General features: G+C 42.7%; 1 protein-coding gene across 1 annotated transcript in view; it reads right to left on the bottom strand.

Moving 5' to 3' along the window:
- The window catches only part of PREX2 (phosphatidylinositol-3,4,5-trisphosphate dependent Rac exchange factor 2), a 342,394-nt gene extending 325,631 nt beyond the window's left edge, over positions 1-16,763 (bottom strand). The window contains exon 1 of the mRNA XM_003408339.4: positions 16,623-16,763. Coding sequence (XP_003408387.4) covers positions 16,623-16,763 — 141 coding nt within the window. The remainder of the gene's footprint in view (positions 1-16,622) is intronic.
- Positions 16,764-17,539: the final 776 nt, after the last annotated feature.

The following is a 17,539-nucleotide window of genomic DNA, read 5'->3' as shown; positions in this document are numbered from 1 at the left end:
ATTCTGCTGAAGATCATTCAAAAATGGCTGCAGCAGTATATCCACAGGTAACTGCCAAAAATTCAGGCCAGTTTCAGAAGAGGATGTGGAACCAGGGATATCATTGCTGATGTCAGATGGATCCTGGCTGAAAGCAGAGAATACCAGAAGGATGTTTACCTGTGTTTTATTGATTATGCAAAGGCACTTGACTGTGCGGATCATAACAAACTATGGATAACACTGCGAAGAATGGGAATTCCAGAACACTTAATTGTGCTCATGAGGAACCTTTCATAGACCAAGAGGCAGTTGTTCGGACAGAACAAGGGGATACTGATTGGATTAAAGTCAGGAAAGGTGTGCATCAGGGTTGTATTCTTTCACCATACCTATTCAATCTGTATGCTGAACAAATAATCCGAGAAGCTGGACTATATGAAGAAGAATGGGGCATCAGGATTGGAGGAAGACTCATTAACAACCTGTGTTATGCAGATGACACAACCTTTCTTGCTGAAAGTGAAGGGGACTTGAAGCACATACTAATGAAGATCAAAGACCACAGCCTTCAGTATGGATTACACCTCAACATAAAGAAAACAAAAATCCTCACAACTGGACCAAAGAGCAACATCATGATAAATGGAGAAAAGACTGAAGTTGTCAAGGATTTCACTTTCCTTGGATCCACAATCAACAGCCATGGAAGCAGCAGTCAAGAAATCAAAAGACGCATTGCATTGGGTAAATCTGCTGCAAAGGACTCTTTAAAGTGTTGAAGAGCAAACATGTCACCCTGAAGACTAAGATGCGCCTGACTCAAGCCATGGTATTTTCAATCATATCACATGCATGTGAAAGCTGGACAATGAATAAGGAAGACAGAAGAAGAATTGATGCCTTTGAATTGTGGTGTTGACGAAGAATACTGAATATACCACGGACTGTCAGAAGAATGAATAAATCTGTCTTAGAAGAAGTACAACCAGAATGCTCCTTAGAAGCAAGGATGGCGAGACTGAGTCTTCCCTACTTTGGACATGTTGTCAGGAGGGATCAGTCTCCGGAGAAGGACATCATGCTTGGCAAAGTACAGGGTCAGCGGAAAAGAGGAAGACGTTCAAGGAGGTGGATTGACACAGTGGCTGCAACAATGGGCTCAAGCATAACAACAATTGTAAGGATGGCACAGGACTGGGCAGTGTTTCATTCTGTTGTGCATGGGGTCGCTATGAGTCAGAACCAACTCGACGGCACCTAACAACAACAGTTTAGGCTGTTTTAATAAACAAATGGTCTTCTATTTTTTTTTCTCTGTCATCCTCAACATGTGGCTTCCCTCTTATAATCAAAAATGGCCGCCCCATTGCCTACCATCACATCGGCCAGTGAGAAGGGAAAAGACAAAAGAGAATACACACTCCTTCATCATAAGGACACACCTCAGAAGGTACCCACGCCACTTCTGCTCATATCGCACTGCCCAGAATCTATTCAAATGCTCACACTTAACCGCAAGGGATGCTGGGGAATATAGTTTTATGATGGGAAATCATGCACCAAGCTACAGCTTTATCCTTATACAAGAAAGGGATATTGAATATTGAGGGCAATTAGAAGTATCTGCCGCTGGTCTCATCATAAAGAAGTCCAAGAAAAATTGAAATAAAATTGTATCTAAAATATTCAAAATATATTTAATAAAATATTTATATTTTACATATTTTAATACATTTGTATTTATATTTTATTGTATAAATATAAGAATACTCTATATAAAATATATTTAAGTTAAATAAAGTTTAACACAACAAAAATATACAGCATCGAAATACAGTGTAAAATCCCCCTTCCCCCACAGTATCAACTATGGGAATAATGAATTATTAAAGTAATCTTGGTATATGTGGGTATAGGGCTAACATTTAGGTGATTTAGTAAAATATAAGGAAACCTGGTGGTATAGTGGTTAAGAGCTACAACTGCTAACCAAAAGGTTGGCAGTTTGAATCTACCAGGCGCTCCTTGGAAACTCTATGGGGCAGTTCTACCCTGTCCTATAGGTTGCTATAAGTCGGAATCAGCTCGACAGCAATGGGTAGTAAAGTGTCTAACGCCTTTCCATAGATCTTCCCCTAGTGCTAACTATCAGAAATGAAACTTTGGAATGGGAGGAGTCATCTCTGGAATCCCGAAATTTTTTTCTTTGGAACAATAGTCTCATATAAGAAAAGGCTAGAACTCCAAGGGGGCAAGAAAACAGGCTAAGTTGATGCCCAAGGCATCGAAGGAAAACACCAGTGATTCCTGCACAATCACAGAATGTGTCACCATCTATAAAGTCCCTTCTACCAGTAAGAAGACAAGTTAAATGAATAATTAAAATAGCTGAAGCAGCAAAGGAAAGCCAGACATAGCTATCAACCCTTATATGACTCTCTCAGAGAAGCAAAGCTTTAAAAATAAAAAAAAATGTTTACCCATCCTAATGTCATATTTTGCTATAAAACCCAGAGAATATTCTTATATTAGGATTCTAAATTTAACCAGCTGGAGTCATTTCTTAAGTATTACACGATTCAACCTTTCGCAATGAAGGACTTTCTTTTTAATCGGAAATATGTATCTCACATTAATGGAAGAACACAATGTCCTTGGCTTAGATAGTCTCCAACAAAACAGTCTCCTTTTTTGTACACTATGCTTCACTATAGGTAAGGCCAGAATACAACAAATTGGTTTAAGGAATCAAAGTCTGACATCATACATACTAACTGAAGTGTTCAAAAATCATAATCTCAACTCAAAGGATATCATATATCTTAAAATTACAATTATGTAACTTTTAATCAAATGCAATAGTTCATGAAAATGAAAAAAAAGTAGCTTTTATTAGAAGTCTCAATATTTGTATGAGTATGCTTAATGCCATGGGTGAAGTCCCTGCGTGGCACAAACGGTTAAGCGCTTGACTACTCGCCAAAAGATTGGCGGTTCCAAACCACCCAGAGGTGCCTTGGAAGACAGGCCCGGCCATCTATTACCAAAAGGTCAGAGCCTTGAAAACCCTGTGGAGTGGTTCTGCTCTGCACACATGGGGTCACCATATGTTGGATCTGACCGGTTCACAACTAACGACAGAACCGTGGGAAAGTGATCCAACCGCAATTTTAAGCAATGAAACATTTACTAACGGAATTTTTTTCCTGAATTTTTTATTGTTTGAGGCAATCGAAATGTTATATATCAAAGAAGATCTTGATTTTAATTTAGCTAATACATTTTAATAAGTTGAGAAGAATAAAAATCTATTATGAAAAGAAAATATTACACATAAAATATTTTAAGATTTAATGTAAACTAAATCAAATATTTTAAGTCAAACTGATAGTATTCAAAACACAGAAATAATTATATTTGGTAAAATATTCTAGGTACACAAAAGACTGTTAAAAGTAATCACTAAGAAAAAATGTAATCACCCAAAAATGTTATCAGATACATCAATGTTTCTTTTTTGAAACTCTGTACAATGATTGATGTGTACATTAAATGCAAAAAATGGCAATTCTATAGAATTTGTATCATGGTTTAAAAAATGATTATGTCATTATTTCCAAGATTCAAACCTAGTCATACATAGTAGATGTAATACATTAGGAATGGCTACTTCTTTACTTAGATTTCTAAATCTATATGCTGCATTTAAGAAAGTAACATTTAAAAAAATAATCATTTTCAGTGAATATTTTAAAAATTGTACATGCAACCTCAGATGTAGAAGTTCAGTGCTCTTTACTATTCACAAAAGTGTACGTCCAAATCTTTACGACTCTCTGAAGGGCACCTCACTCAGCAAAAGCAAATAACAGAAACTAAGCAAAAGGAAGATAAGAGTTCAACTTCACAGAGAAGTAAAGGCCATCAGGTAGAAACCTCCCACTTCCCTCTCCCCTAAAGCGGCACTAGCCCTTCCCTCTCTTCCAGGGGAAGGCCAACTGTGCTTTGCTCCAAGATCAATCCCTCCCCTGCCTTCCTAAAGGCCCCTCTAGCCCCCTCAGGACCTTTCCTGATCTATTAGACCCTCTCTTAAGCAATCCAGTACCCCTGGGTGGAACAAATAGCTGAGCACTCGACTAACAGAAAACTTGGAGGTTTGAACCTACCCAGAGGTAACTCGGAAGAAAGGCCTGGCGATCTGCTTCCAAAAGGTTAAAACAAACCAAACCCACTGCCGTCGAGTCAATTCCAACTCACAGCGACCCTAGAGGACAGAGGAGAACTGCCCCATAGAGTTTCCAAGGACCACCTGGCAGATTCAAACTGCCAACCTTTTAGTTAGCAGCCATAGCACTTAACCACTATGCCACCAGGGTTTCCTCCAAAAGGTTACGGCCTTGAAAATCCTATACAGCCCAGTTCTACTCTGCAACACATGGGGGTTGTCATGAGTCAGAATCAACTTGATGGCAATTGATTTGTGTTTTGTTTGTTTGTTTGTTTAAGTAGTCTGGGTTTGTTTGTTTGTTTAAGGCGTCAGGCTAGGTGAATATCAAATAGGCCTCAGCAAGTACCAGGGTCAGTCCTTGAAGTAGGAGAGACAGAAGAGAGGGACATAAACTTAGAATTTGGAGAGGAAAGAAGTGCTTACTACCTATCAGGACTTTGCCTATAGAACCTCATCTGAATTTCAAGTCAGTCCTGTGAGATATTATTGAATGCATTTTTCAGATATGAGCCTGACAGTCTTAGTTATCTCATGTTGCTATATAAAAAAATACCACAAGTGGATGGCTTTAAGAAACAGAAATTTATTCTCTCTGAGTCTGGGAGGCTAGAAGTCCAAATTCAGGGCGTCAGCTCCAGGGGAAGGCTTTCTCTCTGTTGGTTCTGGGGGAAGATCCATGTCATCAATCTTCCCCTGGTCTAGAGGCTTCTCAGAGCAGGGACCCTGAGTCCAAAGGACACACTCCACTCCCAGTGCTTCTTTCTTGGTGGCATGAGGTCCCTCTCTTGTCCACTTGCTTCTCTCTTTTATATCTCAAAAGAGATTGAGGCAAGATACAAACTAAACCTGCAAATTGAGTCCTGCCTCATTAACATCATAAAGGTTAGGATTTACAACACATCAGAAAATCAAACAGATCACAGAATGGTGGACAACCACACAATACTGGGAATCACGGCCTAGCCAAGCTGATACACATTTTGGGGGAACAATTCAATCCATAACACTGAAGCAGAAAGAAGTTATATAATTTTCCTAAGGGTACACAGGACTTTAACCCAGGTGATCCGATGGCCTAAGGCCAAGACTCCCTAAGCTCGTACCATGCACTTTGCCACACTACCCCAGCATGGGTGGCAGAGCCCTGATGGATGTTCAGAGGAAGGGCAAAGGCTGCCCCAGGGAGTTTCAAAAGCTGTAAACAAAGGAAGAAGCATGATTTGGAAAATGCACGAGAGAGGGCTTGCTCATTCTTAGCCTGCAATGGCATTTTGCTGTGCGTGTATTCTGTGGCTGGGTGGCTCCGTGAATTTTGCCAAATGCCTCCTGTCCCTCAGGCATCACAGGGGTGCTTGCCATGGTTTACCTGCAGAAGCCATTTGGTTGCTGCCATGCTCTGTTTTAACCACTTTGGTTCCCTTTCTATTATCTTCTGCTTGGGTATACTTGTCTTCCTTAAACATCCCTGGACAAAAGCACTCCCTGAAGTTACTAACCTACATCTCTCTTTGGATTTACCACCAACTGATTTAGGAGATAATATTACAGCCATTATTCCCTGTCCTTGAGCATAGAGAATATGACCCAGCCGGAGCTGGACTCACAAGGACACACGAACTGGGCCCTGAGGTATAAAGACAATAGCTAGGACAATCTTGGAAAACATCTTTTAGGGAAACTTTCACATAAGCAAATCATAAGTACAGCACGAAAGACTCACATACTTTCCACTCTTGTATTTTTTTATTAGCATTTAGTGAATAATAAGATTTGTTCAACCAGTGAAGACCCCCCTGACTGTCCTGACTGAAACCTGTTCCAACGATTATTAAGAAGGACAATTCAAAATGTAGAATCACGTTGATTTAGCAGTTTTTAGCCAATCAACGATTCTACCCGTCTGTAATGTTAATACATATTGATGATTCTGTAGTGTTCCTCAGACTCGGGTAGACATTAGCTCTGGCAGTATGCATGTCCACTTCTCACTTTTGCCTCTTTGAATATGTGCTGAATAAAACTTGTCTTTTTGCTTTACTTAACTTTGTGATGTTTTTACCCTAGAACACAACCAACACCCATCTGTCAGTCTATTGTACTGTAGCAGCTTGCATGTTGCTATGATGCTGGAAGCTATGCCATTGGTATTTCAAATACCAGCAGGGTCACCCATGGTACACAGGTTTCACTGGAGCTTCCAGACTAAGACGGAATAGGAAGAAAGGCCTGGCAATCTACTTCTAAAATGAGCCAACAAAAGCCCTATGGATCACAACAGAATATTGTTTAATATAGTGTTAGAAGATGAGCTCCCTGATTTGAAAGGCACTCAAAATACACAGCAGACACAACAAAGGACTTGAGCATACCAATGATCATGAAGATGGCACAGGACAGGGCAACATTTCCTCCTGTCGTGCGTGAGGTCTCCACGAATCAGAGCCAACTCAGCATCAATAACATTTACCCCTAAACTCCTTGAAAGAGTTTCTCCACCTGTCTCCACCAGCTCAGCTTCCATTCATGCCTCAACTCATTGTTACAGTCTAGTTTCTGCTCACACACACTACTGAAGCAAAAACACGACTGACTCTAATTGCCAAATCCAGTGACCTCTTCTGTCTTTACCCCATCTATTCTCTGAGGTTCTGATGCTTTAAATAGACCCTTCGTAGGGAAATTATATCCTTCCCTGGTTTCCAAGGCATTTCTCATCCTTGGCTTGCTTTCTCAACTTTCGTGGCTCACTCAAAGTCACCTGTGCACACTACGCTTCCTCTAACCTTTAAATAGTGGCTCTCCAACATCCAGCCCTTGGTTTACATGTTCACTTTTTCCTCTAATTGCTCTCCTTGTGCCCTCTCATCCACCTCATGGCTTCAACATATCAGTTAATTTCTAGATTTCTAACTATTGCCCCAAATGCTTTCTTAAATCCCACATTCCTATCTTCAAAATGCAGCTCAACGTGTCCAAAACCAAATTTCACTTTCCTCCTCCTCCAATGCTGTCGTGCCTCTTGCATTTCATTTCTCATTTAACGACACTATCCATTTAGTCTTCAAACTAGAGACCAGAGTACCACCCCTTGTTCTCCATTCTATTTACACCTCCACTTCTGAGTGAACACAAAATTCTAAAGGTTCCACCCATGAAATGTCTCATAATTGTTGGGTTTTTGTATATTTTCTTTGGTTTAGCTTGAATTCGGGTTTTTGTTTATTTACCTTTTCCATTGCTTCTACGTAAGACCGGACATTCCACATTTCTTACCTAGACAAATACAAGAAACTCCTAATGGGTAACCCAGACTCCAGTCTTTGTTCCTCAACCCTGTTGACAGAATTCTCTTGCTATGAAAGAAATTTAATCTGAATACATATGTTGATGTCATGGTATAATAAGGTATAATTATGCATATGAAACTGTAAGAGTAAAGACACATCTCTAGGTGTAGGTGTAGTAGTCAGGCTCTAGCTATGATAAATACCCCAAAAAAGCAGAAGTAAAAAAGAACCTCATTTAATATTCATGGTGTATTCACCACAAGAGTCAAAATGAACTGATGCCGCTGTCTTTCACATATATATTCAGGCTAGCGACCAAATAGGAAAAAAAAAACCCAGGCAAGTCACCCCAGGAATAGTGCCCAGCCAGGGAGATCAAAAGGGTTTAGCGTGAAAATAGGGCAGAGTCTGCAGACCCTAAGACCAAGAGCACACTGGAAGGAGCAGAAACCTGTATTACACAAGCTAGACTATGTTTATGTTTCCTATAGTTTCTATAATTACTGGCCTGTGCTCTCTCTTAACCCTCTGGCATCGACTGATTCTGACTCAGAGTAACCCTATAGGACAGAGTAGAACTGCCCCATAGGGTTTCCAACTCTGTAATCTTTACGGAAGCAGATTGCCACATCTTTCTCCAGCAGGTAGGTTCGAACCACTGACCTTTCAGTTAACAGCCAAGCGCTTAACCACTGCGCCACCAGGCCTCCTTGTGCACTCCCTCAGTAAACAGTGGACTCTCTGAAGGTGATCATCTCCCCTGCATTAAGAGGAACAAGGAAAGGGCTTCTCTCTATGCGTGTGTGGGTTACTGAAGAAGCAGTGTATGCTGAGGACCAGTGAGATGGTGGAAGTACTAAGTGCAGAGAAGCAATCCCAAGGCAAAACTCAGAGACTTATGGCCTGGCAACTTCTTCCCATGGAAAATCCCCTTCCCAGGGCCAAACTTGGAGGTGCTCAGACCTGCCTATTATCATCAAAGGAGCAAGTGTACCCTCAGAATTGATTCCCCATTGCCTACAGTTAAATTCAAAAGTCAAACTGGAACCCCTCTCAAAATGGACTAAACTTACCTCTCTCGTTTTATCGCCTATCAGTACCCAAAAGCACAGAACTTTCTACCTCTGGCCGCAAAGAATGCTCTATCACCCCAGCAGGTCAGGTTTGGCCACATCTAGGTGGCATTGCACATCCTGCTCTTTCTAGATGCAAAATTCCCTTCCAGCACTTTCCTGCTCATCCTTCAGGAGCCAGCTCTATTGTCACCTCTTCCACAAACTTCCCTTGACCTTGACCCAGAACGAGAGAGTCCCAAGATGCCCCCAGGTCACTCTGCTTATTACTCTATTGTGGCACCTACCACATGGTACTGTGACTATTTGTGTACATTTCTCCATTTCTCTCTCCTCCACTAAATAATGAGCTTATAATGGATAAGACCATGTCTTATTTCTCTTTGGGTCCCCAGTGTCTAGCATAAGCCTTAAGCATAGCTTTTTTCATCAATCTTTGCCTGGAAAAGTCAGATCATGACAGAACGAGGTGGTTTTCAGATTCATTCAAACTCTGTTCCGCTTTCTCTTGTTTTGTTTGTCTGTTTCTTTTTCCTGAGCACCTGCTATTTACTGAGCACTGTGTTTAGGCCCCAAAAAGTGTACATAGGAAGTAAATGCACATTTACTGTTTTTTGGGAGTTTACCATCTAAATAAGTGGATTTTCAAACTGCCTTTGCAAAAACACACGTCAAATGAAGGTGGGGCTGTGTTGGGAAGAAGCCACGGTGGACAGCCTGAAGCCATAACAACTCAGTGTCCCCCCTCACTCCATGTCCAACCAAACCCACGGCTGTCAAGTCCATTCGGTCTCATAATGGCCCTATAGGACAGAACAGAACTACCCCATAGGGTTTCCAAGGCTATAATCTCTAGGGAAGCAGACTGCCACACCTTTCTCCTGTGGCTGGTGGGCTCCATCCGCTGCCTTTCAGTTAGCAGCCTAGCACTTAACCACTGCACAACCAGGGCTCCTGCTCATTGCCTGTAAGAGCCCTGAAATCAAACCACAGAACCCTGGAGCTCCAGGAAAGATAGTTTGAAAGAGGCTATTCTCACCTATTCTACCAACCAAGAAAAACCAAACCCGTGGCCGTCAAGTCAATTCCGACTCATAGAAACCCTATAGGACAGAGTACAACTGCCCCATAGGTTTCCAGGGAGCAGCTGGTGGATTCCAACTGCCAACCTTTTGGTTAGCAGCCATAGCTCTTAACCACTACGCCACGAGGGTTTCCAGTGGAAGTTAATTGGCACTCATGCACTAAGTCAAATCAGATAATGAATATTCAATTGCTTTGTGTAAATTGCCACACTATGGTTGTTATTAGAAAATACAGTGTTTTCACTGTGTTAAAGTCAACCAAACAGAATGCATTTAGTAACAGTCAGAGAGGGCACAAGAGCATTTCATTTACCGGAATACCATGGGAAGGTTTGCATGGACAGAAGGAAGATGCATGGGAAAGTAGCAAAACTCAGAGCCATATAAAAAGGGTAGAGTAGAATATAACAGAGATGAAAATGATATCCTAACGATGACAACATTGCGGCTCTTGATAGTAACTGCAGCCCCGGAGGAAATGACACTATTTACGGGCCTCCTACCAGATGCTGTGCTGAGCCCAATGCATAGTATCTCATCCTTACAGTGCCCCTGAGAAATGCGACTGTTTCCCCATTTTACAGATAAGGAAAATGCAGCTTGAAAAGTTTAGGAATGTGTCAACAGATACACAGTAAATGAGACATAAGACTCAAATGCTGGGGTACCTGGGGCCGAAGGCTGGACAGGCAGCAAGTTTCAAAATCCTTTCTAAGTTCAAAGACTTTGTTTTAATGTGCCAACAGTGTGGGGTGACCTCCACTGTGATTTGCCACAACAACCCCAGTTTGCATCCGTTTCACAATGTAATTATTAGGAGCACTCCCTTTCACTGTTAGACATGTCCCTGTTTAGACAATACACTATATTATCATCTTACCTTAATGCCACTTGCCCACCATAAAACATGTCTGCTTAAACCAGCTACAGAATTTGTGGGGGACCCTTGTTCAAAAAGCAGGGAAAAGGTGCTATTAAAGATACTAACATCTAAGGTACTTTTCTTTCCTGTATCTCCTCTGCTCTTGCTCGTGTTTCATTGTCCAGTCGGACTTCACTTGTAAAACATAAGTTCAATGAAAAAATCGCTAAGACTTTGAAGAGGGTGATGTCATTCTTGTGTGCCCTGGAGTCGATTCCGACTCACTGCGATCCTACATGACAGAGAAGAACTGCTCCATAGGGTTTCCTAGGCTGTAATCTTTACGGGAGCAGATCGTCAGGTCTTTTCTCCTGTGGAGCACCTGATGAGTTTGAACGGCCAACCCTTCAGCTGCCCACCACAGTTTGATAGTAGAGCATGTAAATAAAACATGGGGCCCTTTTAACTGTGTGACTACCCAGGACCCACACCCATGAAGCCGTCTGTGTGTCTGTTCTTTCTCAGTCTGTTCTAGTGAGACTGTGAAACCATCATGATCTTGGCAGGCTGTGTGACTGCGTAGCCAGCAGGAAACTGGTTGCAGCCTACGACTGTCCAAACTTTGGATATTAAATCCTAGATATTACTTCCATGCAATCATTATTTTGAAGAAATGTTTTAGAGTATTTTTAATGAAGCAAAAGAATTAATTTTCCAAGCAAAATGAGAACATAAATTCAAGCAAATTAGGTCACTCTACCATTTTGTCTTATGACATAAAAAATTAATCTAAATAATGTAACCTATCCATGATCTAATATGAAATTTTAGAATACATTGAAATAATGGTGCTACAAAGTTTTTAATACCTCAAAGCCCAATTTAAAACAAGTTTCTGTTTCAAATGCAGGTTAAAAAAAAAAAGCCATCGGTGTAGAGTCGATTCCGACTCATGACGACCTCATGTGTTACAGAATAGAACTGCTCCATAGGGCTTCCTTGGCTATAATCTTCCACAGTACTGCTCGGTAGTGGGTTCAAACCACCAACGGCTACATTAGTGGTTGAGTGCAAACAGTTTGCGCCACCCAGGGACCTTAAATGCAGGGACTAAAATGTCTCGGTACGTGAGTGTATTTACTTACAAAACTTCTACTTTCTGTATACACCAAATGGAAGAAAAAAAGGTTCTGAATTTTAAAGAAGACTGAGATATTGTCCTTAAAAATGAGATGGAGGGATAGAGAATGGATCAATTCATTAATTCACTGATTCCCTGAGTAAGTCTCTATTGAGTACCTACTATGCCACAAGTACCGCACAGCATTCTAGGGAAACACAGATGTGTAAGATGTGCCCCTGCTCTCAAGGAGCTTACATCCTGATAGAATGAGGTAAAGCTAAGCAAATAAATGTATCAATGATTTCGCAGACGGAAGAAACAAGTATAGGGCAGAACAGATACAAAGCAGGAGCCTGGCGGGTATAAGTGGTTTGCCATAGCCTGCTAACATAAGGTTGGCGGTTCATACTCACTCAGCTACTTCACAGAATAAAGGTCTGGTGAACTGTTCCCGCAAGGGGTTGCCATGAGTCAGGTCAACTCCACAAGAGCTAACAACAAGAAGTACAAGGCAGGGAGAGCTGTAGCTCGGGGAGGAGGAGGGACCAGAAGGGGGCCAGTCCATCAAAGAATCATGAAGGACATGAGCTGAGCCTTGAAAACCCAGTAGAAGTACAACATGTAGCTGAGGCCCTGGAGAAGCAAAGGCAGGCCTGAGAAAGAATGGCAGATCACAAGCACGGTGAGCCATTCCAAGTAACTGTGGTCAGTGAAAAGACAGAAGCTGTGTTCACACTACAAGTTTGTGCCTGGGTGGCAAACAGAAGATGCATACAGCTGGATCGTGTGGAACAGAGGGAAAAGACAGTGTTCGTAGACTATCCCGAACACGGATCTAGAGGGTGTGGGGAAGGTGCTCACTTCCTAAAAGGCCAAAGGGTTGGAATTGAGAAGAGAGGAATCAGAAGAAAGATCTCACTGATAAAAGTTTTCCCCTCAGGTCATAAAATCTTTTAATCAAGGGAAATAATACCATTTTGTTTGCCTATTTGTGGGCCCATAAGTAAAAATATGTTCTTGGTAGAACTAAAAATATGTTTTCTATCTCTTCTTCCTCTTCCTAATAAAGATAAGAGTTACCCTTCATCTATGCTAATGGCTTGAAGCGAGGACATCTAAAACAATGACTAATCTAACAAATAGCTAAACTTGACTTAGGGCTGCACTATTGAATTTTTGTAAACAATTTACCACTCTATTTAATACTTACTAAGGGTAATTTGGAAACCCTGGTGGTGTAGTGGTTAAGTGCTATGGCTGTTAACCAAAAGGTCGGCAGCTCCAATCCACAAGGCACTCCTTGGAAACTCTATGGGGCAGTTCTACTCTGTCCTATAAGGTCGCTATAAGTCGTAATTGACTCTACGGCAATGGGTTTGGTTTTTTTGGGGGGGGGTTAAGGGTAATTTTGGAGGTCCCTCGTAGAGTAGAGGTTAAAGAGCTCAGCTACTAACCAAAAGGTCAGTACTTCAAATCCACCAGCCACTCCTTGGAAACTCCATGGGGCAGTTCTACTGTATTCTGTAGGGTCCCTGTGAGTCAGAACCGACTTGACCACAAAGGGTAAGAGTAATTTTTTAAAAAACAACATTTTAAAGTTATTGTTTGTCTCCACTTCTGATCATTCTGTTAGATTACTAGAAGAGGAATTACCAGGCTATTATGGATTGAATCGTGTCCCCGAAAAATGCATATCAACTTGGCTAGGCCATGATTCCCGGTACTGTGTGGTTGTCCTCCATTTTGTGATCTGATGTATTTATCCTGTGTGTTGTAAATCCTAACCTCTATGATGTTAATGAGGCAGGATTACAGGCAGTTATGTTAATGAGGCAGGACTCAACCTACAAGATTAGGCTGTGTTTTGAGTCAATTTCTTCTGAGATATAAAAAAGAGACTTGAGCAGAGAGGAGAGGGACCTCATTACCATCAAGCAAGAAGAGCCAGAAGCACGTGTGTCCTTTGGATCCAGGGTCCCTGAGCTGAAAAGCTCCTAGACTAAGGTAAGCTTGATGACAAGGACCTTCCCCTGAGCCGACAGAGAAAGAAAGCCTTCCCTTGGAGCTGCCACCCTGAATCAGACTTCTGGCCTCCTGAACTGAGAGACAATTAACTTCTATTTGTTAAAGCTATCCACTTGTGGTATTTCTGTTATAGTCGCACTAGATAGCAAAGACACAGGCCAAAGGGTTTTAATATTTTTTAAGCTATTGGGAAGTACATATTAGCTGTCTTAATTAACTAGTGCTGCTACGACAGAAATGCCACAAGTGGAAGGCTGTAACAAACAGAAATTTATTTTCTCACAGCGTAGGAGGCTCAAACTCCAAAACACCCACTGCCATCAAAGGTTGCCACATCTTTCTCCCAAGGAGCAGCTGGTGGGTTCAAACTGCAGACCTTTTGGTTAGCAGCTCATTGCTAACCACTGTGCCAACAGAAGTCTGAATTCAGGGTGCTGGCTCTAGCAAAAAGCTTTCTTCCTGTCTCTTGTCGGTTCCGGGAGAAGGCCCGTGTCTTGTCTAAGCTTCTGATCCCAGGCAATCTTCATATGTCTTAGCATCTCTCTTTCCCTATCTCTGCTTCTCTGGCTTGCTTGTTTAATCTCTTTTATATCTCAAAAAAAGATCAACTTAAGACACACTTTACACTAATCCTGTCTCATTAACATAACAAAGAGAACTCATTCCCAAAACGGATTATAACCACATACATAGGCGTTAGAATTTACAACACAAATTTTGGGGGAGACACCAGTCAATCCATAACATTAGCTCAGTGGTACAATGGTTAAAGAGCTCAGCTGCTAACCAAAGCGTTTGCGGTTCAAACCCACCAGCGGCTCCACGAGAGCAAAGACCTGGTAATCTGCTCCCATAAAGAATACAGCCTAGGAAACCTTATGCGGTAGTTTTACCCTGTCATATAGGGTGGCTATGAGTCGGGATCAACTAGATGGCACAAAACAACAAATATTAAAACTAGATTGACTACATGAACTAAAGGTAACTGAGTGAAACTACACAAAGATTAACTGTTGCTACAAATAATATTCAAAAAAGAAAATCTAATAATGTATTATAAACAAATTTTAGGCTTTGAATGGTTATAGGACCACAAAGAAGCCAGGGAAAACATTTGCTTAACATAGACACTCATGCCAATTTTAGTGCATTTGTGTGTGTGTGTGTGAAAATATAGATACACAAATAATGGACAAAGAAAGGAAAAAGTGAAGGAGTCATTAACTCAATACTATAATACTGAAATCATAAAATGATGACCTACTTGGAAAAAGGAAAAAACCATTTTATACCTCCCATAATTTCTTACCTAACTCTAAAAAAAAACTCTATACAATAATAATAAACTTGCAATTTAATAATTGATAAGGTTAAAGGAAAAATTGATATTTTAAATAAAGGTCAGCAAATTGGTTTTTAAGGTCAAATAGGAGAGCTATTTCTGTAAATTAGCCCTCTGTACGGTACTTTTATCATACACCTCCAGAAAGGATTATCTAATGTTATTTTAAAATGACTCTGATTCTTCAAAAGTCAAAGGACTCTAAAGTTACCAACAAAGCTTCATGAAAGCCAAATTTGGAACTATGAAAAGACAAACCTCCTTAGACACATGCTTCTTTGACAGTCAATGCTACAGGGATGTGTACAACAATTCTATATATCACTAATTACCAGTATATTCTTAAATATTCATACATTCTCAAAAAATGTGGCCTCTAGGCTCAACTACTGATTTTAATTTGAGAAGTCAACCAGAAGCCAACCTGAGCATCTTACATTACTTGAGACATTGTTCATTCCTTCTTGCCACAGCCAAGAAGTGAATTTCCTCTATCATGATAAGCAGAAAGATTACAGCCTTCAGAAAACTGAGCAGGAAGTTTGGCATTTTAAACATTTCCCTTCAGCCCAGGGGGAATGGAACGGGTGCTGGAAGCAGAAGAAAGAGGACTTGAGGAAGACCTGTAAGGACTAAACAAAGCTCCTCGCTCTTTGAAGGATGCTCTCGCCTGGCACAGAGGCATGCAGGAGCCGATCCCCACATTCTTTGTCCTTTCAGCAATGAATAGCCAGAATTTAACTTTAGAGTGATGTCTCAGAGGTTTCTTTCACTCAATTTTGCCCCTCCTGGCCGTAAAATGAATAAAACGTTTCCAGAAACTCAGGCTTAAAACTTTGAAATAAGTTCCTGCTCAGTTTCAAGAAATCTTGAAGTTGTTTGACAAAAGCTTTAATACACCGCTCTCATGGGCTTCGTGGTAACAGGGGACCCACAAACAGAGGAGAGGGCATATTTAAGCCAGGGGAAGGAGATTTTTAGGACGGGGTGAGCGCCACATGTGGCTTTAATATCCAACAGCTGCTAGAGATCACAACCCCACTGCTCTTTCTGTATATCCCTCCCCCCCCCCCAGAGAATCCTGTTTCAAAGAGTATTATAACTAAAGGGACTTCATTGCCTTGTAATCTGAATAATGAACTCAAGCTTCAGTAAAATCAAGGAATTTTTAACTAAATGACCTGTATGTAACTGACTAGATCTTTAACCTCTTAAGACTTAACACAAAATCGCCGGGGAAGGAAGGCGGTGTGGCGGGTGGAGGTGGGGGGGGGCGGGTACACAATGCTTTCGAGCGGCCAGGGCGGAAGGTAAGAGTGAGGACCGACGGTGCAGCCAGGATTCCCGGCGCAGACCAGTGCTTTCTCCCGCCGTTTGATCTAAGTTTTCATACCAGAACTCGCCAAGGCCCTGGCAACCCAGTGCGTCTCTGGACATTAAATCCCCGCCGGGCTAAACGCGCCCGCGGGCACGGGGTCCGCGCGTGGACTCGGGTGCCCGGGACGCCCCAACCTGTCGCCCCGTCCCCCGCTCACACAAAGCCGCGCGCGCTTCCTGCGGCCTCTCCGGGACCGGCGCCCCGCAGTCCCCCTGCGTCCCGCGCCGGAATACTCACCGACACCAAGAACTCCAGCGTGCCCACGTAGTCCCGCTCGGTCTTCTGGAGCTCGCTGAGCACGCACACGCGCAGGCGAAGCTGTTTCTCCAGGTCCTTGGCGCTCTCGGCGCGGCCATCCCCTCGGCTCTCCTCGTTCATGGTGGATAGCGGGGCGCGAGGCTGGCGGCCCTGCTGCGCGCTCGCCCGCCTGCCCGCGGCTGCCCCGGCCCCGGGGTCGCGAGAAAGACAAGTTGTAGCCTCCAAGTCCGAGGAAGGATGGGCGACTTCCCAAGCCCGGGAGTAGCTGGGGCGGGGGAAGAGGAGGGGGCTCGGGCTCGAACGCGGCGTCAGGAGGCGCAGGCTTTGCAGAGGCGGCCACCGTGAGAGGGGACTCTGGGTCCCGACCTGTGCGCCGGGTCCCGCAGCTCTGGCCTCACACGGCCCGGGCTGGAGAGGAGGCGGCTCCGGCAGCCACAGCGGTGACTGGGACATTAATCAAATGCTTTGTATCCATGTGACTCCGACCTTTTACCCTTCGCCAAATCTGAGGAAAAAGGAAACACAACTCTGGGGAAGTGTTGCGTGCCAGCTAACTAAACACACAAACACACACACACAGAGAATCAGCACTTGAGCTGGAACTAATTGGAGTTCCCAAATCTAGAAGGAACCCTGGTGACGCAGTAGTTAAGCGCTCTTCTATTGAGAGCTCTGTCGGAGGAAGATTTATCAGTCTGCTTCCCAGAGACTTACAGCCTCGAAATCCCTATGGAGCAGTTCCACTCTGTCCTGTATGGAGCCTCTATGTCGGAATCAACTCGACGGCAACGGGTTCGGTGTTCGGTTTAAACCTCGGAGGACACACTCCCTTCAGAGCGCTCGGAGGCACAGCCTGGGGGCTGCTCCTGAAACTCCCGCCTATTGTTTAGTTATAA

This window comes from Loxodonta africana, chromosome 14 (genome assembly GCF_030014295.1).
Source record: "Loxodonta africana isolate mLoxAfr1 chromosome 14, mLoxAfr1.hap2, whole genome shotgun sequence".
In the NCBI taxonomy this organism is placed as follows: domain Eukaryota; kingdom Metazoa; phylum Chordata; class Mammalia; order Proboscidea; family Elephantidae; genus Loxodonta; species Loxodonta africana.
The sequence above is the reverse complement of the archived record's forward strand: the minus strand, read 5'-3'. Positions and strand labels throughout refer to the sequence as shown.